The sequence below is a fragment of the Cydia strobilella genome, chromosome 26, assembly GCF_947568885.1.
Source record: "Cydia strobilella chromosome 26, ilCydStro3.1, whole genome shotgun sequence".
Lineage (NCBI taxonomy): Eukaryota > Metazoa > Arthropoda > Insecta > Lepidoptera > Tortricidae > Cydia > Cydia strobilella.
The window spans coordinates 6668931-6694705 of record NC_086066.1 but is presented as its reverse complement, the minus strand read 5'-3'; the positions used below and the strand labels follow the sequence as shown (position 1 = coordinate 6694705).

General features: G+C 42.1%; 1 protein-coding gene across 1 annotated transcript; it reads left to right on the top strand.

Annotated features, from left to right (window-relative positions):
- The first annotated feature begins 1588 nt into the window (after window positions 1–1588).
- LOC134753271 (zinc finger protein 436-like) lies at window positions 1589–21232 on the top strand. Its single transcript, XM_063689109.1, has 10 exons — window positions 1589–1830; window positions 4693–4809; window positions 5312–5761; window positions 7389–7588; window positions 10841–10948; window positions 13511–13589; window positions 14993–15117; window positions 16661–16772; window positions 18419–18523; window positions 21094–21232. Exons 1-10 carry the CDS (start codon window positions 1687–1689, stop codon window positions 21223–21225), a joined length of 1572 nt encoding a protein of 523 aa, XP_063545179.1. The 5' UTR covers window positions 1589–1686; the 3' UTR covers window positions 21226–21232.
- Window positions 21233–25775: the final 4543 nt, after the last annotated feature.

Sequence of the window (25775 nt, the reverse complement as noted above, 5' to 3'; positions counted from 1 at the left end):
CGAATAACGTGTGAGCGCGTCCTTATGGCAAGCGACAATGTGGTACCTTTTGCTTGAAAACGACACAAATTCTGCCCGCAACTTTGTCTGCACGGGATGATGATGATGATGATCAGTTTTTAGGGTTTTTGGTTCCATTCGGAGTCAATGACCTCAATAATTGCTTATTTAATGATGAATATGTTAGAGTTAGACCAAGAAAAGTCTGCAGCGATTTTGATAGCATACGCAGTGCAAGTGTTATTTTAAACATCAAACTTCTATGAAATAATGACGTATAAATAACACGTGCGCTGCGTGTGCTATCAAAATCGTTGCACTCTTCTTGGTCTAACTCTACTACATTTTAATAGCGTTTTTTTCGAGCCGTTTTAAATGTATCACAGGCTTAAAGGCGCATCCATATAATACTATTCCAATTTGATATACCGCGGGGTATATCACACTTAAACCGCTGAACTAATTTAAATGAAACTTGGTAAGGATAAGGAGGTAGTTTGAAGCCAGAAGAAAGACATGGAATAGATTTTCCAAATATCATTACGCAGACAAATTCCCAGGCAGAAGGTAGTTTCTTATATTCCTCTATCTTTTATGAATAGTAAATTTGATTACCTTTCTCATACCATGACAATCTACAGTCTTTATCAGAATATTCATATGATGGACTTCATATATGTGAATGTTATCACTTTTAGGCACAGCGCGATGGCACACTATGCACCAAATGTTATTATTATCATTGTGTAAGTAACCATGAAAGTGATTAATTGGGATGTTAAGAGTCTTATTTATTGTTTTAACTTTTATAGCGCCATCTATTTCTTTCAGTTGCAAAGAATTCTCAGTTAACTTGCATAATAATTCTACATATGTCTCTTTAGTATGGTTTTCAGGAAATTGTATGGCAATATTAGTGTGTATTGGCCTATAAATACTGCCTGGCTCTAGTATTTCGTGGGCTTTATTTAAAATATTAAGGCCACGACTAGATGTTGGCACCGTTGGTGGTATATACTGTTTCTTTAGCTTAGTTTTAGGATTTTTTTTGGTGCTAACAATATTTTCTTTTTCCTGTGCACTTTGAATATGTGGCCCCAGCATAACGAATCGTATCGTTCACTCGTTCTTGTATTTATGTAATGTGGTTTTGTCTCTTTTGTTTGCCACATAAAGAAAGAATAAGAAAGAGTTACGACACGATTGATTGATCAAACGAAGCACGAGGTGAATTCGGTGAATTTAGCAGAGAAATTTAGCTTAAAAGATATGATTTCCGAACGTGTGTCAATTGTCAAGTTGTCAGTGACATGACAGGGATGCGTTCGGAGGTTAGCCTAATGTCAATCACATTATTTTTTTAAATGAATATTAAATTTTTACCAAGATTGTTGCTATTTACAACCAAATTGTCCAAATTTGTAAATCATATGCTCCAAAAACAGCTTAAAATAAGGTAGCTCTGGTGAAACGAAGTCTAATACTTTCACCTACTTTGCCTATATATATACAGGTATTTGAATGTATCTAAATGTGATAAAAACAAAATCAAGTTGCATATTTATTTGATTTGTATTATTTATTCAGATATTTATAATGTAACTGTAAATAATATGAAGTAAAGCTAACTCAACTGGAAGTAAAATACATAATTCATACATAGGTAAAGTGTAATTTAGGATTAGAATGATGCAGTTGGAAGACATTAAATATGAATATAAGCTAGACAAGTCTCAGTGCCACACATGCCTAACTTTTGGTAGAAACCTTACCCCTTTAGGTGAATATGTAGATATATTCAGAAAAATAGCCCCGCAGTCTGGATTCTGGGTAAGTAATCATCATACATACAACCCGGTCACAATATCTGTGCACCTCGCTGGAATGTGGCGCCTCTCCCGCTTCCCCTGTCACCTCTCCGCGCACTCCCCGGTGCGACAGTACGGTTAGCATCTTCGTTGCCGCTACACCTCCACATTTCTCGAAAAAACTTTTTTTCACACCGTACCCAGACCGCCGATATGACGTCACGAGGTCAGGTGCACAGATATTGTGACCGGGTTGTAATTCATAATCAATAATTAATTTCATAGAATATGGTATATACAATATACAATGTTGTATCTGTATGGTGTATTTAATCTTGGTAATGGTTCTTATAAGAGTCAATTTCTGAATTATTAGAAACATGTTATTAATGCCAGTAACACTTATTACGTGTGCTAAGATCAAGGTTCTCTGGTGAAATGTCTAAGTTATTGTATACAATATTATTTTTTAATTTAAAGATTTACCAGTTTAAATCATTCATTTTTGGAAATGAAATGAAATACATTTATTTGCTAGAATGCAGGTCAAAAAAGGTACAAAAGGGTAAATACAGCTCCAAATACATTCTGCCACATCATGGCATGCAAAATTACATTCTTAATTTAATTCTAAGCTTAATTCTAGGAGCAGTTAAATATTTTTCACCTCAGCAGCTCGAACAAGCCTACTTTCGTCACTCCCTGGAGTGAGGAAAGTGCGACTTTCCTCACTCCAGGGAGTGAAACAATGTAGCTTTTTAATTTAGTGAAGGCCATGAACTTCATACTTTTATTTAAAAAAAATTACGGTACGGTACGGTACGGTCCGGTCCGGTCCGGTCCGGTCCGGTCTCGTATCGTATCGTACATATTATAATACTTTTTTTTCTGTTTATTCTGTGTAATTCGAAATACATTTTATACCTTTAATATGTTCTCACTACTGAGGTGAAAAATTATGTGTGCAACACGAGAGCAAAGTTATTTTACATCTCGTGTTTTTGAGTCCCTCGCTACGCTCAAGATTCTACCTTAGAATCACTCGCTTCGCTTGTGATTCAATTATAGAATCTTTCGCTTTCTCGGGACTCAAAATAAACACTCGCAAGAAAATCCAACTTTCCTCTCTTGCTGCACAAATAACTAAATTCAGTCTAGGTGTGCGTCAATTATATTAAATTTATACAAATGTCAAAGAAAGAGAAGTACAAAAAATACATTCAACATGCAATGTTATCATATTATTAAAAATCAAAACAGGAAAGTAGGTAAATTTAAGTAAAGCTAGGCCAATGGATAATAATAAGAATTTAGTACTTAAATGTAAAATGCAATACGTTGGAATACTCATTGACTAGTAATAGTTTCAAAATGTTCGTTAATTGCATAATATTGTTTATTTAAACACCAGTTTAGTAATTTAGACTTAAATTCAGGGAAATTAGACATCTTTATATCCTCTGGCAGATGATTGAAAATTTTGATTGCCATGTATAGTATACTATTACCGTAGTGTTTTGTTTTACAAGGCGGGTACTTAAGATTTAGTCCGCTGCGTCCAGAGGCTTGCCTGGGATTTCTTGGCGCAGTGGCAAACTTTTCAAAATTCCTTTTTGTATATAGGCATGTCTCATACACATAAAGAGAGGGCAGGGGGAGCAAGCTAATTTGATAACCCGGACTGTGCAAGTCCTAATTTCATAGAAGTTTGACGTTTAAAATAACACTAAAACAGTTACATATATTATTATACTCTTTGGTCTGTGCTATTAAAATGGCTGCCAACTTAGCTTGGTCTGAGTCTATGTTTAGTTAGGTTAGATTTGCAGTGTTTGTCTGTTCATTTTGAGAAAGCATATTCAAGATGAGCACATTTTATGAAGGTAGTAGAGGCTAGTCAAAAAGTTTGGCTTTAACCTCCGCCTCCCCCCTCCCTTGCATGTAAAAAATACGCAAGTAAGTAATTGTTATCCCTTGAGTAGGGAACTATGATAGCACCCATGAGGCTGACATGTTCACCTAGAGTGTCAAAAGCCTCCATAAAAACCAGATAAAAAAAAAAAAAGTAATTGACCTAGGTGTTAAGATCTCGGAAGATCTAAAGTGGGAAGAGCACATATCTACAATGGTTAAGAAAGCCAGAAGCATGATTTACCTCGTTAGGAAAGCTTTCAAGACCTTATGATGCTAAAAATATACAAGACATACGTCAGACCCATACTGGAGTATGCGTTTCAAGTCTGGAGTCCTTACTTTGCCAAGGACATTGAGATGCTGGAGAAGGTCCAACGGAGTTTCATGAAACTGCCAAGGCAACTTAAAAACAAGCCATATGAGGAGAGACTAAAGGAACTGAAACTCACTACCCTAAAGCACCGCAGAGAATGCGGAGACCTAATAGAAAGTTACAAAATACTATCTGGGCACTATGACCTAGAGGATTTTCAAGAGATGTTCAAGCGCAACAACAGCGATCGTCTGAGAGGTCATCACTTAAAGCTAGAAAGGCATAGGTCTCACAGTAACCCTTACAAACACTTTCTGAGCAACCGAGTAGTAAGGGCTTGGAACAAACTCCCGGAAGACGTAGTTTCACCACAAAATGTGAACCAGTTTAAAAATAAATTAGACAAGCATAACACTACATCTAATACTCGTTCATGATATATATCTTTATGATTACTGGATACAGGCCATATCAGTTGCCATAACTGCCTGCCTGCTTATTAAATAATAATAATAATAATAATAATTGTTAGCACTGATTGACTAGCACATTATCTTTTCGCGGATTAGCAGAGAAATATTTTGGTATTATTTGAGAAAACTGGTTTTGGTCACGTTAATTCAATCAGTTACAGTAAACTGAATAATTTTCTCCTAGATGAACTGCAACATGGAATCAATGCACATTTGCTGGGAGTGCAGCGGAGCGCTATCAAAGATGGCTGCCTTCCAGAAGCAAGTGCTTAGAGCCACTGAAATGCTGGAAATGGGGCAGGTTTGTATTTACTTGTACTAATTATCTGTGAAATTTTCAGTGGCGGATTTGCAGTTTCAGCTGCCCTAGGCTCCAGACCTTTTAGTAACAGCTAGCCGCTCGTTTCTCAAGACCCATCATATAGACTGCCGCCTGACTGCCGCCCCTAATGTCTTGCAGCCCTTAGACACCGGGCGGACACGCTATACATCGAAAATCACTTGCGTTTCTATGTGTGAACGGCACGTCTGTACACGCGGCATGCGTCATTGTGAGTATGTTGCTTAAAGACAGTACTGAGCGGCTAGCAAACGGCCGTCAATCTGGTGTCGTGGGGCGAGTTAAATAGGTTAATCTTTTTGATTGTCACCTATCTAGCTAGCCCCATAACTAGTCCCACAGTCCTAATATGCCAATTTTTCTTTTATGTTGGGCCGCTAGAGGTTAAGGGAGACTAGAGTATGCTTGGCAACCTAATCCCAAGAATCGGCATAGGCGTTAAAGTGTACTATTTATTTTTCAGGCATATGGAACCTTGTCAAATCTAACCACAGTCATATTTGATGACATAAGTCCTAACACAATCTATGTCACACAAATAAATGAACCAACACACACAGACACAAAATCTGAAACAGATTATATCCATGACACTGGTCATGTTTCAGATACCACAGATAACATAGAATTGGTGAAAACAGAGGGCATAGAGATGAAAAAAACTAGAAAAGTAAAAAATAATAAGTGGACTTTGAAAAGGGCATTGCTGAATAAAAAGCCTAAATTTAAAGTAATTGACAATAATAAAATATTTAGAAAGGTCCAATTAAGTTTAGAAGAACTGAAAAGTTGTTTAGAGAAGGAAAGACATAGTGAATTTTACATGTCATGTCAATTTAAATGTGAAAGCTGTGTGCTTGGGTTTAAGGATGAAAATTGTCTGGCTAGGCATATCGCAAAACATCATAGTGAGGTACGTAGCTTGTTTCATATCATTACCAGTTAACTAACCTTGGCATACATATGTATGTTCCACTGTTGGCAAATACCTGCTCTCATTGTATTGTTGTGTTGTTGTTGTGTGTTGTATTGTGGTGATTGTCGTTGTGTATTGTGTGTTGTGTTGTAGTGTTGTTTTATTTTTTTATTGTATGGTCAAGGAGTCAAAGGACAGTGGCAATAAATTTAGGGGGGGAAGGGGTTCAGTTAATATGGCCGTAGGGGTGGGCGAGGGGCATACATCTAGTTACAAATTTTATTCTCTAGACGCCCTTGTCCTTGGAGGCTTTCATATCCATATTCCATACTAATATTATAAATGCGAAAATGTGTCTGTCTGTCTGTTACCTCTTCACGCAACTGCTGAACCGATTTAGTTGAAATTTGGTATAGAGATAGTTTGAGTCCCGGGGAAGGACATAGGGTAGTTTTTATTCCAGAAGTCATCCTTTAAGGGGGTGAAAAGGGGGGTGGAAGTTTGTATGTGAAATCGATTATCGAATCGATATAACTACCCAAATTACTAACACCACGCAGACGAAGTCGCGGGCAATAGCTAGTATTTCATAATCACTGAATCAAGGTATGGATTGTCACAGAAATCAATCTCCTTGACCGTCGAGGGTGAGAGTTTGGGCTGTATTGTCCATACCAGTCCAATGTAGATAGAGCACATTACTACATATCCATACTAATATTATAAATGCGAAAGTCTGTCTGTCTGTCTGTGTGTCTGTGTGTTCCCTCTTCACGCTTAAACCGTTGAATCGATTTAGATGAAATTTGGCATACAGATAGGTTGAGTCCCTGAGAAGGACATAGGATAGTTTTTATCCCGAAAATCATCCCTTAAGAAAGTAAAAAGCGGGGTGGAATTGAGATAATAAACGAAGTGCCTGCTAATTTGTGTGCATAATATGCTCAAATTTAGATTGCTATGAGATTTTCTCCAGCCGTTATTCTTACTCTAAGCTGCGGTTACTAAGTCCACACAGACGAAGTCGCGGGCAAAAGCTAGTATTATATGTATAGGTTCAAGGTTCACCTTTGCATCTATTTGTCAACACATGCAGGTTCCTTCACAACGTTTACCTTCACCATAGAGTAACTTATACTAGAGCGGTACTGTCATAGTAAATTTTGTAACCCCAGTAAATTCACTGCTATCTGTCGACACACTTTAAAACTAAAAATAAATATTTATAAATATACGATAAAATGTATTTAAATATGGATAAATGATTTTTTTTATTTGCATTAATTATTTTTATGATTTTGACCCATGTTCTTTCACTGATATGCGTTAAAATTGTTAAATAACAAACGAAACCGTCAACGCCATCTATATGACAGTAGGCCAAAGCTAGTAGCGCCCTCTGAACGAGAATCAAATTTTCTTGATTTTCGAGGCACGTTTTTTCCTTAGACTGTATCCATCTATTACGGAGTTATATCTATCTTTGCCTTCACTGTAAAACAACTGGTAGTTAATTATAAATAGAATAAAATAAATAGTAATAAATGTCATTACTTGACTTTCTTTGATTTTAAATTGAAGAATATTTTTCACACTAGATTTATAATTAAGTACCTATTTTCAGACTATAGGCCCATACACCTGCGATATATGCAATACGCGAGCACTAAACAAAAGTTCCCTAGTGTCGCACATGTCTAAACACTACTACACGCACGAGTGCTCGCTGTGTGCGTTCGCCAGCTGCCACAGGACGCACCGGCGCGTTCATGCGCGCACGCATAAGGTCGTGCTGCAATGCGTCAAGTGCGAGTTGAAATTTGGGTACGTAATTGTTACTTAATTTTAGCAATTATCTTATCTTGTAAAATAAACATAACAATTATCTTTATCCAGCAGCGTTTCCACCAGAGATGTAGGTACGAGGACGTAGCGAGAGATATTTGTTAAGGACCAATAGAGTAACTTTATTTACCTATCCTTGTGCAGCGCAACAAAAGTATTCCTCGCTACCAAAGAGGATATAATATTATAGAGCGGTACTGTCATAGTAAATTTTGTAACCCCAGTAAATTCACTGCCATCTATCGACACACTTTAAAACTAAAAATTAAGATTTATAAAAATACGATAAAATGTCTTTACATATGGATAAATGTTTTTTTTATTTGCATTAATTTTTTTTATTATTTTGACCCATGTTCTTTCACTGATATGCGTTAAAATTGTTAAATAACAAACGAAACCGTCAACGCCCTCTATACGAGAGTAGGCCAAAGGTAGTGGCGACATCTGATCGAGAATCAAATTTTCGTGATTTTCGAGGCACGTTTTTTTCCTTAGACTGTATCCATCTATTACGGAGTTATATCTATCTTTGATTTGATTATACATACATTTTCGCTGAACATAAGTAAATGGAAGTTAAATCGGTAGGTTCTATTGGTCTCCGTTTAATCCTTATCGAATGCGACACTCGTTCATCGTCATCTAGTACAGTCGCCATCAGATATATCGGAGCGGCCGAGTTGCTCAAAAATATCTGAACACGCACTCTACCGCCTTGACAATAGAGGCGTGTTCAGATATTTGTGAGCACCATGGCCGCTCCGATATATCTGATGGCGACTGTACCATTAATTCGTTAAAAAAGGTCGTCCTTTACAACAAACATTCATGTGAATGTGAATACGAAGTTTCCCTATTTTAAATTTGAAACTTGTTGTATAGAAGGTTAGGGTGACTTTCGTTTGTTTTAGAAAACAATGAAACAAAAGAAATGCTACTTAATTCAGTTAGTGTAAGGTTCAAATTAGATTGAAACAGAGTGTACATTGTAATGCACATTGGTCCTCACGAGGTTAAGAAATAATTAGAATTATTAAAATGAAATTTATATTAAAATTACCGACCCGCCTATACAAACCCGATAAGAATTTCGTTATGTACGAATCGACGCGGCCGGTTCAGCGCCATCTTGCGTGACATTTGATAAACCTTTTTGTTTGAAGTTACTCTAAGGACACTTCTTTTCATTTATCTTAGGGCCACTTGCACCATTTACTAACACGGGGTTAACCGGTTAAACCTGGAGTTACCATGGTTACCAGTACATTTAAGTAGCTTAACTTCTAACTCGGGTCAATCCACATGCCTACATTGCAGCAATAAAAGTTTTTAACAAGTTACCTGTTGAAATAATGTCAGTCGAATGCAAACAATTTAAAACCATTCTAAAAAAATGGCTTATTAGTAGAGTGTTCTACAGCATAGAAAGAGGTATGTCAGGATCGTAGCAAGTGGAAATCCGTGGTCTCTGCCTACCCCTCCGGGAAATAGGCGTGATTATATGTATGTATGTATGTATGTTCTACAGCATGAAAGAATTTGACGCTTATGACAATAGTGCATGCATGTATTAATTTTTCACCTCAGCAGCTCGAACAAGCCTACTTTCGTCACTCCCTGGAGTGAGGAAAGTGCGACTTTCCTCACTCCAGGGAGTGAAACAATGTAGCTTTTTAATTTAGTGAAGGCCATGAACTTCATACTTATATTACATTTTTTTATGGTACGGTACGGTACGGTACGGTACGGTACGGTACGGTCCGGTCCGGTCCGGTCCGGTTCGGTCCGGTCCGGTCTCGTCTCGTATCGTATCGTATCGTATCTTATTGTATCGTACATATTATAATACTTTTTTTTTGTTTATTGTGTATACATTTTAACCTTTAATATGTTCTCACTACTGAGGTGAAAAATTATGTGTGCAACACGAGAGCAAAGTTATTTTACATCTCGTGTTTTTGAGTCCCTCGCTACGCTCAAGATTCTACCTTAGAATCACTCGCTTCGCTCGTGATTCAATTATAGAATCTTTCGCTTTCTCGGGACTCAAAATAAACACTCGCAAGAAAAACAAACTTTCCTCTCTTGTTGCACAAATAACTATTGTTATTTAGTTATAGGTTAGTCTTAAGTATATTGTACGTCCGTGATGGACAAACTGTTGAATCCTAAATGTATTATTGCCAACATCTCTGTACACAGTTATACAATAAATATTATCTTATCTTATCTTATCTAATGGTGGTCCTTAGGAGGATAATGTTATCCTCGTAAGGACCACCATACAAAGTTTCCCTATTTTTAATTTGAAACTTATTGTATAGAAGATTAGGGTGACTTTCGTTTGTTTTAGAAAACAATGAAACAAAAGAAATGCTACTTAATTCAGTTAGTGTAAGGTTCAAATTAGATTGAAACAGAGTGTACGTTGTAATGCACATTGGTCCTCACGAGGTTAAGAAATAATTAGAATTATTAAAATGAGATTTATATTAAAATTACCGACCCGCCTATACAAACCCGATAAGAATTTCGTTATGTACGAATCGACGCGGCCGGTGAAGTTACTCTAAGAACACTTCTTTTCATTTATCTTAGGGCCACTTGCACCATTTACTAACACGGGCTTAACCGGTTAAACCTGGAGTTACCATGGTTACCAGTACATTTAAGTAACTTAACTTCTAACTCGGGTCAATCCATTTGTCAGAAAAGGGTAATAGGGTAGATATTTGCTGAGAGCATAGAGTAACTTATACTAGAGCGGTACTGTCATAGTAAATTTTGTAACCCCAGTAAATTCACTGCCATCTGTCGACACACTTTAAAACTAAAAATGAAGATTTATAAAAATACGATAGAATGTATTTAAATATAGATAAATGATTTTTTTTATTTGCATTAATTATTTTTATGATTTTGACCCATGTTCTTTCACTGATATGCGTTAAAATAGTTAAATAACAAACGAAACCGTCAACGCCATCTATACGACTGTAGGCCAAAACTAGTAGCGACCTCTGAACGAGAATCAAATTTTCTTGATTTTCGAGGCACGTTTTTTCCTTAGACTGTATCCATCTATTACGGAGTTATATCTATCTTTGCTGAGAGGGTCGAATGGATTTACACGAGTTTGAAGTTAAGACACTGGGTTATCGGTTTAACCGGTTAACCCCGGGTTAGTGGGATGGTGCAAGTGGCGCTAAGTGTATTTTCTACTTTAAGGTCTCGCCGGGAATTCTTCCAGCATCACAAGGAGTATCACGAGAGATTCGTATGCGACCATTGCGGCGTCAGCTTCAAGATGCGGTACTGCATCCAGGACCATATTAGGTAACTTTCTATCATATATTTAGAAAGAAAGATTAGTTATTTACGATACAAGTGCGGAAAAGTCATAAGACCAAGTTTATATAATGATTACATTAATACTAATACCTAGCATACTTTAGATTTAAGACTATTGCTGTGCCCTACCAGGGTCCATGTGAAACCCACTATGTATGTACCACCAAATGTAAACCATGGATGCAATAAATAAATTATGAATTATGAAAAAGAGGAAATTCGAAACGAGTGGCGATAAATTAAAACACGACCGCAGGGAGTGTTTATAAATCGACAACGTTGCAAATTACCTATTCGCACGTGTATCGTACAACGTTTTACAATACATATGGCCCTTTAAACTTTCGACATACGCACGAAAAGTGCTCTTTTACGCACTAGTGCGAGAAAGTAGCACCATATGTAATGTAAAAGACACTTATGACACAGGGCGGACACGCCATACATCAAAAATCACATGCGTATCTATGTGTGAACGGCACGTCTGTACACGCGTCATTGTGTGAGTAAGTTGCATCTGAGCGGTCGGCAAACGGTCGTCAATCTGGTGTCGCGGGGCGAGGTAATTTGAGTCGGGGCGGGGCGGTGCGTGGCCGTTCTGTATGATAATACTATTACTTACTCAACATAGATACTAGTACCAATTGGAAGCAGCACATACAAAACCTGACGAAAAGGGTATCGTCATTCATTTATGCCCTAAATCACCTCAAACGCGTAACGGACTTAAAAACAGCTCTTGCAGCGTACTATGCATACGCTCACTCCAGATTATCCTACGGAATCGTATTATGGGGTAATAGTACCGACATAGATAAAATATTTATTCTTCAAAAAAGATGCATCAGAATAATGGCCAACATTGACGAAATGGAAACCTGTAAGCCATTTTTTGTAAAGTATAAAATACTCACTCTTACCTAGGTATATATATTCTAGAGACCAGCAAATTTGTAAGAAAACATAGCGAACTATATTCTCCTGAAACACTACCCAAAAGAAACGACCGAAATTTAAATAAACTGAAACTTCCCTTTTCTAAACTAAAACTGTTCACATCTAGCCCACACTATATGTCAATAAAAATATATAATCACCTCCCAAATAACATAAAAAACGAGAGTAAATTAAGCCTGTTTAGCAAGAAACTAAAAACATTTCTGTTAGATAAATGTTACTATAATATCAGAGAATTTTTTGAAGATATATAATATCTCTTTTGTGATACTTGTGATCGTAAATTGATTGTAATTGTATTTAATATTGTGCATGGCAGATTTTATTTAAATGTAAAATAATTAATTAATTATTTGGCACATATGTAAATAATAATATGTATAATGTTAGATTAAATAAGTATGTTTCCCTATGTGGAACTATGTTGCCGTGCCCTAACAGGGCGTCACATGAACAGCTTATATTTAAGAACACCTGTACCTGCTATGTGATATGCAATAAATTATTTCAATTTCAATTTCAATTACTTTTTCTTATATATACTTATTTACTTCTTTTGTGATATTTTATTTTGTTTGACATTTATTGATGATTCTAAATTGCTTAGATTGACATCAATTTTTGACATGTTTTTGTTTATACATACTTATATGACGATCCTTATTGGGAGAGAATAGTTATTTGTTATACAAGGGTGCAAAGTTGTATTTTACCCGCGAGTGTAGAATAGAAACACGAGCAAGCGAAAGGATTCTATAGTTGAACCACGAGCGAAGCGAGTGGTTCTAAAATAGAATCCTGAGCGTAGCGAGTGCTTCAACACACGAGAAGTAAAATACATTTGCACCCGTGTGTAACACAAAACTTTTCCCCTCACTAAAGCGAGGAAAGTCCAACATCCACAGGCGTTAGATCATCTTCATCACAGGAATCACTCATTTTCTTACGATATTATAACAGAAAACTCTGGAAGTTGTGTATTTTTACGGGGTCGGTGAGAAAAGTTTTTAAGTAAAAAATTTGTTGACAATGTTGACATTTCTGACGTATGAAATGTCAACGATGCATTTTGAAATTGCATCGACTCAACTTGTGCGTTCAGAATTATATTTAACATCATTATAAAAAAAACAAACGTTTCTTATGGAATTTTAAGGTTTATGACTTAAAATCATTAAATAAAGCTAAATTTGATATTTTTTATTAGATTCTCAAACCATTTATTTAATGACAATTAATATTGAACGAACCATTATCATGAGCGTTTTACGTTTTGTTATCTGTCAAGCTACTTAAACACGCTCCATCCAAGGTCAAATTACTTTCCCCACTAGTGGATAAAACTCGTTTTTCCCCGCTTGTTTTGAAGGTTAAAAGACAACTTTCCGAGCTAGTGAGGGGAAAAATTATTTTAATTTATTTTGTATTTTTTATTATGTAATGTTTGACGATCATGATAAGAAGAAAAGCATAATTTTGACATTGATGCAAATTTATAGTGTAATTTTTATCCTGAAATAAATAAATCTAAATCTATTCTGTGCTTATGATTCGGCACTGCCCAATATAAAATGCTGCATTTTTCTGCAGGAAGCAACATTCTCCTTTTGAATGCAAAATCTGTGACAAGAAATTTTCCCGGTACAATGGATTATGGTTACACAATAAGGTATGTGCTCGTACACTATTGTATTTGGGGCATTTTCTATGAAAAGGGACCTTATTGTCGATGGCACTTACGCCGCACAGCGTCGCGCGGCATTGTATTTATATCGGAGCATCGTTTTTTTTATACTACGTCGGTGGCAAACAAGCATACGGCCCGCCTGATGTTAAGCAGTCTCCGTAGCCTATGTACGCCTGCAACTCCAGAGGAGTTACATGCGCGTTGCCGACCCTAACACTCCTCTCCCTTGAGCTCTGGCAACCTTACTCACCGGCAGGAACACAACACTATGAGTAGGGTCTAGTGTTATTTGGCTGCGGTTTTCTGTAAGGTGGAGGTACTTCCCCAGTTGGGCTCTGCTCTAGATCTGGAATGACATCCGCTGTCCTGTGCCCTACCACACAAAGCGAGATGTCATTCGCAGTGCCCATACCTTTTTTTTTTTTTTTTTTTATGATGAATAGGCAGGCGTTTGACCACGATCCCACCTGATGGTAAGTGATGATGTGGTCTACGGTGGAGCACGCCATAGTTTAAGCGGGATCCGGACGTAGTTTATGGACATACCCGGGTCGTAAGCGCCATCGACAATAAGGACCCTTTTTACGGAAAATACCACATTTATTTATTATTTTATTTTACATATTAAATGACTATAATTAAAAACACAGAAGGCCATTAAAAATAAACTCAATTTATTCTCAATAATTAAAGTGTAGTTGTTAAATAAAAAAAAAGAATTACTCAAATCGGACCACGGGTCTCGGAATAATCGGTGAACATACATAAAAAAAAATAGCCACAACCGAATACAGAACCTCCTCCTTCTATGAAATTGAAGTCGGTTAAAAATACGAATGTAATCGTATAACATTTCAGTAATCGAACTATTTTAGTTAACATTTGTCTCAAAACTTATAAACAGACGAGGTATATGTGTAAGGTGACTGCTAAACATCAGGCGGGCCTTATGCTTGTTTACCACCGTCGTCCACCGTAGGTACTTTGCGCCTAAGGTTCTTAAAGCTTCCCTACTTACAAAATTTGATACTGTTATTTATAAGTGTTAAAATGGGGTCTCTATGTTTGTCCACATTTTCGTTAGTCATAATTTGGTTTTTCTCAGAAACGCGTAACTTTTCAGGATGGCCATAAAACAAACCTAACCTAACCTATCTATAGGATAACCTGAGGAAAATCCTGTAAAGTCAACGGTTTCAGAATTATGACTAATGATAATATGACAATCATTACATTATGACTTTCAATAATTATGTCAAACAAAGGGACCCCGTTAAAATTTTGCGTCCATATTTCCTAGGACCATAGACAAAACTGCAAGTTAATATTAAAAATAAGAGAATTATTACTTTTATATCATGAAAGTATGTGTGTGTGTGTCACAGGTATCCCACACTGAGTCTGCTCAAGGCGCGTACTGCGTGGAGTGCGACCGGCGCTACGCGGACGTGTACCGCTACCGATGGCACCTCAGCAACAGCGCGCGCCACCGACCGAGGGCTAGACTACGGTAACAGTAGTATGAATGTGTATTAGGTATGTCACACCGAGTGCGGCCGGCGCTACGCGGACGTGTACCGCTACCGATGGCACCTCAGCAACAGCGCGCGCCACCGACCGAGGGCAAGACTACGGTAACAGTAGTATGAATATGTATTAGGTGTGTCACACCGAGTGCGACCGGCGCTACGCGGACGTGTACCGCTACCGATGGCACCTCAGCAACAGCGCGCGCCACCGACCGAGGGCAAGACTACCGTAACAGTAGTATGAATATGTATTAGGTATGTCACACCGAGTGCGACCGGCGCTACGCGGACGTGTACCGCTACCGATGGCACCTCAGCAACAGCGCGCGCCACGGGCCGAGGGCTAGACTACGGTAACAGTAGTATGAATATGTATTAGGTATGTCACAACGAGTGCGACCGGCGCTACGCGGACGTGTACCGCTACCGATGGCATCTCAGCAACAGCGCGCGCCACCGGCCGAGGGCTAGACTACGGTAACAGTAGTATGAATATGTATTAGGTATGTCACACCGAGTGCGGCCGGCGCTACGCGGACGTGTACCGCTACCGATGGCACCTCAGCAACAGCGCGCGCCACCGGCCGAGGGCTAGACTACGGTAACAGTAGTATGAATATGTATTAGGTATGTCACACCGAGTGCGATCGGCGCTACGCGGACGTTTACCGCTACCGATGGCATCTCAGCAACAGCGCGCGCCACCGGCCGAGGGCTAGACTACGGTAACAGTAGTATGAATATGTATTAGGTATGTCACACCGAGTGCGGCCGGCGCTACGCGGACGTGTACCGCTACCGATGGCACCTCAGCAACAGCGCGCGCCACCGGCCGAGGGCTAGACTACGGTAACAGTAGTATGAATGTGTATTAGGTATGTCACACCGAGTGCGGCCGGCGCTACGCGGACGTGTACCGCTACCGATGGCATTTTTTTTACTATTACCTAAAGATACAGACTATAGACTGGAATGACATCCGCTGTGCTGTGCCCAAAGCGAGATGACATGATTTGAAAAATATCAGCTCTTTTCTAAAATGATGTAAGACATTTTTGGCATAAAATTGATGTTTTTGGCATAATGCGTTGATATAACACTTTAAGCTCTCACGTTTAGTACACATAATTAATGTCATTACCGGCTCATACGCGATGAAATTTCATTATTTTTACCTTTTTTCCATAATATCAACTAGAAAGGTGAAATAATGAAATTTAATCGCGTTAGACACGGTAATGAAATGACATTAATAATGCGATAATGGTTTTTAAATTTTTAGAGTTCCGTACCCAAAGTGTAAAAACGGGACTCTATTACTAAGACTCCGCTGTCCGTCTGTCTGTCACCAGGCTGTATCTCATGAACCGTGATAGCTAGACAGTTGAAATTATCACAGGTGATGTATTTCTGTTGTCGCTATAACAACAAATACTAAAAAGTACGGAACCCTCGGTGCGCGAGTTCGACTCGCACTTGGCCGTTTTTTTTTTAAATTTAATAGTTATAATTTCTTATGTTAAGGATCCCATGTCCCGGGTGCGATAAAGTGTTCACGAAGAAGATATACATGAAGGACCACTACGATCTCGTGCACCTAAAGAAGTATAAGTACCGCTGCGAGCAATGCGATAAGGTATGACCAAAAATTATGAATGAATTCTATAGTAATTTATAGTACATTGTGCCACTTGGGGCGTAAGTTAAATATTGCAAACGAGAGTACAGTTAAATCGTGATGCATATATATTCGAGCGATAAAGAGGCAGATAGCGGAATTTCTGATTTGCGTTTCCCGGTAGGTTAGGTAGGTTAGGTTAGGTAGGTAGGTCGCGTTTCGCGGATGACGTCTCTTTATTGCTAAATTGTGCGGATAGTACCGAGTGTAACGAGCGCCTTCCACAAATTACAGAAACTATAACGGAGTGGCTTTCAGACCACAATCTTGAAATTAATTTAAAGAAAACTAAAATAATGCAATTTAAGCCTATTCAAAAAAAATCACTGCAAATGTCATTACAAACAAAAAACGAAAATATAGAGGAAGTAAATGAATTTAAGTTATTAGGAATTAAAATAGATACAAGTTTAAACTGGAAATCACATATCGAAAATATAAAATCTAAATTATCGAGCTTTATATACGCGTTGAGTGTGCTCAAGGTCAACACTAACTTGGAGACCGCCCTGTCAGCATATTTTGCGTTTGCGCACGCAAGGCTCCAGTACGGTGTGATTCTGTGGGGGGCCAGCACTGATGTCAATCAACTATTCCTAATGCAGAAGAAATGTATTCGCATACTTACCAACACGCATATACCAGATAGTTGTCGACCGCACTTCGCTGCATTAAACATTCTCACGTTACCCTCTATATATATTATGGAAGCGGCACTCTTTGTTAGGAACAATTCGCATCTATTCACAAAAAAAGTTGTTAACTCGCAAAGAAGGCAAAATAATAAAATTGAAATACAACTACCCCCAACAAAATTAGAAATGTTTAAAAAAGGCCCTTATTACCGATGCATACTTGTAGCAAACAAACTTCCCGAAAAAATTATAAACGAAATCGAAGACAATGTGTTCAAGAGGGAACTAAAAAATTTGCTTCTCAAAAAATGCTATTATTCCATAGACGAGTACCTGAATGATAATCTACATTACATTTAAATTAAATACATCTACTTATAATATTATATATTGAATGAATGGTAAATTAAATTAAATATATTTAATGCAAACTTATTAATGCTACTGTGGGAATGTATTTAACAACAAATTGTGTAATAAAGATAAAATAAATCAATACTTATATGTACCTATTGAAATAGTACCCAAATAAGTACATAATTGATTATAATAAAATAAAATAAAAATTATAATAAAATAATAAGTAATTAATATAATAAAATAAGTATAAAATAATATATATGCGTTATTGATATAAATGCGTTAATTTTAATTTATGTACCTAGTTATAGTTTAGTTTTAAGAAATACTTGCTGTGCCCTAACAGGGTTCATGTGTGAACGTACCCTAATGTAACATCTGTTTTGTACCACATGATAATAAGCAATAAATGAATTATGAATTATTATGAATTAGGTCCTCTGTAAAGAGTGCCTTGATGCGTCAATGTCATATTTTATTGTCTCTAAAAACTTGTCAAAAACCTGTTAAAGGTACAGTATGAATAAGTTACTCTATGGTTTACTAAAAAGGCTAGTGCTGCACTCTGGTGGCAGAACATTGCAGTAATACTCTATTGCGTGGTTTCAGAATTTCCTTCGTAACGCAGATTTAGTGCAGCACAGGAAGCGAGTACACGAGGGCATTATGCCTCCCAAAAACAAAATTTGCTACATGTGCGGACGCGGGTTCACAGTACGTACACATTACAGTAAGGCCTCATTCATCGACGAACAGCATTGTTAGCGTAGTGTACGCAACCCGCTACTGTATGAGCAAGGCCTCCGCTGCAAGTATTTAATTAGTGTTAGATTATTTAATAATTAATTAATTAATTCTCGAGCTTATTGTCAAAGTTTTTATACGTGAGGCCTGTGGGCCAGTTTCAGGCTGAAGACCTACAATACCCTGCGTATCCAATATAATAATATTTTCAGGATGCTGTTTGGGCTTCCTCGATTTTGCAGCGCCTCTGGGATGTTTGCCGATGCTAGCGTAGAGGACTTTTATGCCATAATAAGGAAGAAGACGGCATCTGTGGTGCTGCGGATGAGGGGGAGCTCAAATAGCATCCTGAGAATGATTGCCGAAAGGTGGGACTCGGATATCCTCCGCCGATATACCGACCTTCATGTCGTACGACCTAGGAAATAAGTATTTATATGTTTTTATGTAATAGGTAGTTTACTAATGTAGTTTTATAAGTGTCTTGTAACTAACAATTTATGGATCTCAGCTATCTGAAAATAAATAATTTTTATTTTTATTTATTTATTTAATTAGTTTAGTTTAGAATAGTTAAATTTAATATAGATTAGCATATATAAATTAGATTAATAATTATCTTGATGTAATGGGTTCATACCTAAATAAATAGCATTTTTTTATTTTATTTATTTATTTATTCTCACGAGTGCTTTTTCAACGCACGTTAAAAAAGCGTTTGAATGACACAAAAAACATGTGTATTTATTCACACGATGGCGGTAGCGCTTTTTATCAAGCGTTGTTGGATTTTCAACTTTAAGCCTTGGTCTTTAAATCGAATTTAGCGTGCGGGCAGATTCAAGCGCCTTTTTAACGCGCGTTGAAAAAGCGCTCGTGAGAATGAGGCCTAAGGCCAGATATATACGAGATAAAGAAAGTTGACAACATTTTCTGGAGTTCTAATTATTCTAATTTGTAGATATTATAGGGACCGTGCGCTTTGGAGGGTCTGCCATCTTGTGGCCTGAATCGGAACCATAAACATGTACATCACATGTACATTGACACTTCGCGCCAAAGCAAGTGCTGCCATCTTGTGGGCTACTTTGGAAGCATAAACTACACATTTACGCCTCGCGACAAAAATCTGACGTCTCCTGTGCTGCCCCCTACAGTTTATGCACGCTCCCTAGAGCCCGGGGTTTTTGCGGCAAAACAAAAGACTGTCGAAATCTTGCTAGAGTTAGATACATTTTTTTTATTTCGATTCCCGTCACGAGATGGCAGACCCTTCAACGCGCACGGTCTCTATCATGGAGACTATATAAAGGAGCCAAATCTCTATGTATGAAAAGTGTCCATCAAAAAACAGTAATTAGGCGGCGCCACCATACACCGAAATACTACCAAAAACAACCTACGTATTTTGGTCGGGTTATTTGTTGCCTTATGTCCCAGAGCCTAACTAGCGCCACCGGAGAGATTAGGAACTATTATTTAAAGCTGAAAGCGATCACTTTTGCAACAATTCTGCCTTAAGCGATTGGCAGTGCAGAACCACCTACTGCACCGGCAGGCGCCATATGGCGTAGACTTTACGCCACTAGCAAGGTCGCCATGTAAGGATGGGACCCAAGACAGAAGTAAAACACAAGACTGTCGGTTAAATACTGAAGATATAATGCCTAATATTCTATGCCTACACTTCACTTTCTATACCATCCATAGTCTCTATATTGATAATTATCTTTAATACTGACAGCATTGACAGCGTTCAAATTTGGCAGAATTTTCTAAGATTTGGTTAGGGTTTTCTGTCAAATAATATTATACAAAAGGAAATTCTGCAAAGTAATATTATGCGAAAAGCAGTATGCGAAAGGTAATTCTGCCAAGTAACATATGTCAAAAAACTTTCTGCAACACAATAGGGAACCGTGGCAAATATGAAAAATGTAGGCACGAAATAGTTATTTGTGCAACAAGAGAGGAAAGTTGGTTTTTCTTGCGAGTGTTTATTTTCAGTCCCGAGAAAGCGAAAGATTGTATAATTGAATCACGAGCGAAGCGAGTGATTCTAAGGTAGAATCTTGAGCGTAGCGAGGGACTAAAAAACACGAGACGTAAAATAACTTTGCTCTCGTGTTGCACATATAATTTTTCACCTCAGTAGTGAGAACATATTAAAGGTTAAAATGTATTTCGAATTACACAGAATAAACAGAAAAAAAAGTATTATAATATGTACGACACGATAAGATACGATACGATACGATACGATACGATACGAGACGAGACGAGACTGGACCGTACCGTACCGTACCGTAGCGTACCGTACCGTACCGTACCGTACTACCGTACCGTACAGTACCGTACCGTACCATACCATAAAAAAAATGTAATAAAAGTATGAAGTTCATGGCCTTCACTAAATTAAAAGCCTACATTGTTTCACTCCCTGGAGTGAGGAAAGTCGCACTTTCCTCACTCCAGGGAGTGACGAAAGTAGGCTTGTTCGAGCTGCTGAGGTGAAAATAATAATTTATGTATTGTTGCAGACGAACAAGATCCTGACGAACCACATGCGCACGCACACGGGCGAGCGGCCGTACGCGTGCGCGCGCTGCCCGGCCGCCTTCGCGCAGCGCGCCGCGCTCCAGCAACATGCCCGCGCCAGGCATCCCACGTGACACCACACAGACATGCCACGACTCACGCAGGGAACGAGAGAACTGCCTCGCAACATTCGCGCAACATGCCCGCGCCAGGCATCCCACGTGACACCACACAGACATGCCACGACTCACGCAGGGAACGAGAGAACTGCCTCGCAACATTCGCGCAACATGCCCGCGCCAGGCATCCCACGTGACACCACACAGACATGCCACGACTCACGCAGGGAACGAGAGAACTGCCTCGCAACATTCGCGCAACATGCCCGCGCCAGGCATCCCACGTGACACCACACAGACATGCCACGACTCACGCAGGGAACGAGAGAACTGCCTCGCAACATTCGCGCAACATGCCCGCGCCAGGCATCCCACGTGACACCACACAGACATGCCACGACTCACGCAGGGAACGAGAGAACTGCCTCGCAACATTCGCGCAACATGCCCGCGCCAGGCATCCCACGTGACACCACACAGACATGCCACGACTCACGCAGGGAACGAGAGAACTGCCTCGCAACATTCGCGCAACATGCCCGCGCCAGGCATCCCACGTGACACCACACAGACATGCCACGACTCACGCAGGGAACGAGAGAACTGCCTCGCAACATTCGCGCAACATGCCCGCGCCAGGCATCCCACGTGACACCACACAGACATGCCACGACTCACGCAGGGAACGAGAGAACTGCCTCGCAACATTCGCGCAACATGCCCGCGCCAGGCATCCCACGTGACACCACACAGACATGCCACGACTCACGCAGGGAACGAGAGAACTGCCTCGCAACATTCGCGCAACATGCCCGCGCCAGGCATCCCACGTGACACCACACAGACATGCCACGACTCACGCAGGGAACGAGAGAACTGCCTCGCAACATTCGCGCAACATGCCCGCGCCAGGCATCCCACGTGACACCACACAGACATGCCACGACTCACGCAGGGAACGAGAGAACTGCCTCGCAACATTCGCGCAACATGCCCGCGCCAGGCATCCCACGTGACACCACACAGACATGCCACGACTCACGCAGGGAACGAGAGAACTGCCTCGCAACATTCGCGCAACATGCCCGCGCCAGGCATCCCACGTGACACCACACAGACATGCCACGACTCACGCAGGGAACGAGAGAACTGCCTCGCAACATTCGCGCAACATGCCCGCGCCAGGCATCCCACGTGACACCACACAGACATGCCACGACTCACGCAGGGAACGAGAGAACTGCCTCGCAACATTCGCGCAACATGCCCGCGCCAGGCATCCCACGTGACACCACACAGACATGCCACGACTCACGCAGGGAACGAGAGAACTGCCTCGCAACATTCGCGCAACATGCCCGCGCCAGGCATCCCACGTGACACCACACAGACATGCCACGACTCACGCAGGGAACGAGAGAACTGCCTCGCAACATTCGCGCAACATGCCCGCGCCAGGCATCCCACGTGACACCACACAGACATGCCACGACTCACGCAGGGAACGAGAGAACTGCCTCGCAACATTCGCGCAACATGCCCGCGCCAGGCATCCCACGTGACACCACACAGACATGCCACGACTCACGCAGGGAACGAGAGAACTGCCTCGCAACATTCGCGCAACATGCCCGCGCCAGGCATCCCACGTGACACCACACAGACATGCCACGACTCACGCAGGGAACGAGAGAACTGCCTCGCAACATTCGCGCAACATGCCCGCGCCAGGCATCCCACGTGACACCACACAGACATGCCACGACTCACGCAGGGAACGAGAGAACTGCCTCGCAACATTCGCGCAACATGCCCGCGCCAGGCATCCCACGTGACACCACACAGACATGCCACGACTCACGCAGGGAACGAGAGAACTGCCTCGCAACATTCGCGCAACATGCCCGCGCCAGGCATCCCACGTGACACCACACAGACATGCCACGACTCACGCAGGGAACGAGAGAACTGCCTCGCAACATTCGCGCAACATGCCCGCGCCAGGCATCCCACGTGACACCACACAGACATGCCACGACTCACGCAGGGAACGAGAGAACTGCCTCGCAACATTCGCGCAACATGCCCGCGCCAGGCATCCCACGTGACACCACACAGACATGCCACGACTCACGCAGGGAACGAGAGAACTGCCTCGCAACATTCGCGCAACATGCCCGCGCCAGGCATCCCACGTGACACCACACAGACATGCCACGACTCACGCAGGGAACGAGAGAACTGCCTCGCAACATTCGCGCAACATGCCCGCGCCAGGCATCCCACGTGACACCACACAGACATGCCACGACTCACGCAGGGAACGAGAGAACTGCCTCGCAACATTCGCGCAACATGCCCGCGCCAGGCATCCCACGTGACACCACACAGACATGCCACGACTCACGCAGGGAACGAGAGAACTGCCTCGCAACATTCGCGCAACATGCCCGCGCCAGGCATCCCACGTGACACCACACAGACATGCCACGACTCACGCAGGGAACGAGAGAACTGCCTCGCAACATTCGCGCAACATGCCCGCGCCAGGCATCCCACGTGACACCACACAGACATGCCACGACTCACGCAGGGAACGAGAGAACTGCCTCGCAACATTCGCGCAACATGCCCGCGCCAGGCATCCCACGTGACACCACACAGACATGCCACGACTCACGCAGGGAACGAGAGAACTGCCTCGCAACATTCGCGCAACATGCCCGCGCCAGGCATCCCACGTGACACCACACAGACATGCCACGACTCACGCAGGGAACGAGAGAACTGCCTCGCAACATTCGCGCAACATGCCCGCGCCAGGCATCCCACGTGACACCACACAGACATGCCACGACTCACGCAGGGAACGAGAGAACTGCCTCGCAACATTCGCGCAACATGCCCGCGCCAGGCATCCCACGTGACACCACACAGACATGCCACGACTCACGCAGGGAACGAGAGAACTGCCTCGCAACATTCGCGCAACATGCCCGCGCCAGGCATCCCACGTGACACCACACAGACATGCCACGACTCACGCAGGGAACGAGAGAACTGCCTCGCAACATTCGCGCAACATGCCCGCGCCAGGCATCCCACGTGACACCACACAGACATGCCACGACTCACGCAGGGAACGAGAGAACTGCCTCGCAACATTCGCGCAACATGCCCGCGCCAGGCATCCCACGTGACACCACACAGACATGCCACGACTCACGCAGGGAACGAGAGAACTGCCTCGCAACATTCGCGCAACATGCCCGCGCCAGGCATCCCACGTGACACCACACAGACATGCCACGACTCACGCAGGGAACGAGAGAACTGCCTCGCAACATTCGCGCAACATGCCGCGCCAGGCATTCCACGTGACACCACACAGACATGCCACGACTCACGCAGGGAACGAGAGAACTGCCTCGCAACATTCGCGCAACATGCCCGCGCCAGGCATCCCACGTGACACCACACAGACATGCCACGACTCACGCAGGGAACGAGAGAACTGCCTCGCAACATTCGCGCAACATGCCCGCGCCAGGCATCCCACGTGACACCACACAGACATGCCACGACTCACGCAGGGAACGAGAGAACTGCCTCGCAACATTCGCGCAACATGCCCGCGCCAGGCATCCCACGTGACACCACACAGACATGCCACGACTCACGCAGGGAACGAGAGAACTGCCTCGCAACATTCGCGCAACATGCCCGCGCCAGGCATTCCACGTGACACCACACAGACATGCCACGACTCACGCAGGGAACGAGAGAACTGCCTCGCAACATGCCCGCGCCAGGCATCCCACGTGACACCACACAGACATGCCACGACTCACGCAGGGAACGAGAGAACTGCCTCGCAACATTCGCGCAACATGCCCGCGCCAGGCATCCCACGTGACACCACACAGACATGCCACGACTCACGCAGGGAACGAGAGAACTGCCTCGCAACATTCGCGCAACATGCCCGCGCCAGGCATTCCACGTGACACCACACAGACATGCCACGACTCACGCAGGGAACGAGAGAACTGCCTCGCAACATTCGCGCAACATGCCCGCGCCAGGCATTCCACGTGACACCACACAGACATGCCACGACTCACGCAGGGAACGAGAGAACTGCCTCGCAACATGCCCGCGCCAGGCATCCCACGTGACACCACACAGACATGCCACGACTCACGCAGGGAACGAGAGAACTGCCTCGCAACATTCGCGCAACATGCCCGCGCCAGGCATCCCACGTGACACCACACAGACATGCCACGACTCACGCAGGGAACGAGAGAACTGCCTCGCAACATTCGCGCAACATGCCCGCGCCAGGCATTCCACGTGACACCACACAGACATGCCACGACTCACGCAGGGAACGAGAGAACTGCCTCGCAACATTCGCGCAACATGCCCGCGCCAGGCATCCCACGTGACACCACACAGACATGCCACGACTCACGCAGGGAACGAGAGAACTGCCTCGCAACATTCGCGCAACATGCCCGCGCCAGGCATCCCACGTGACACCACACAGACATGCCACGACT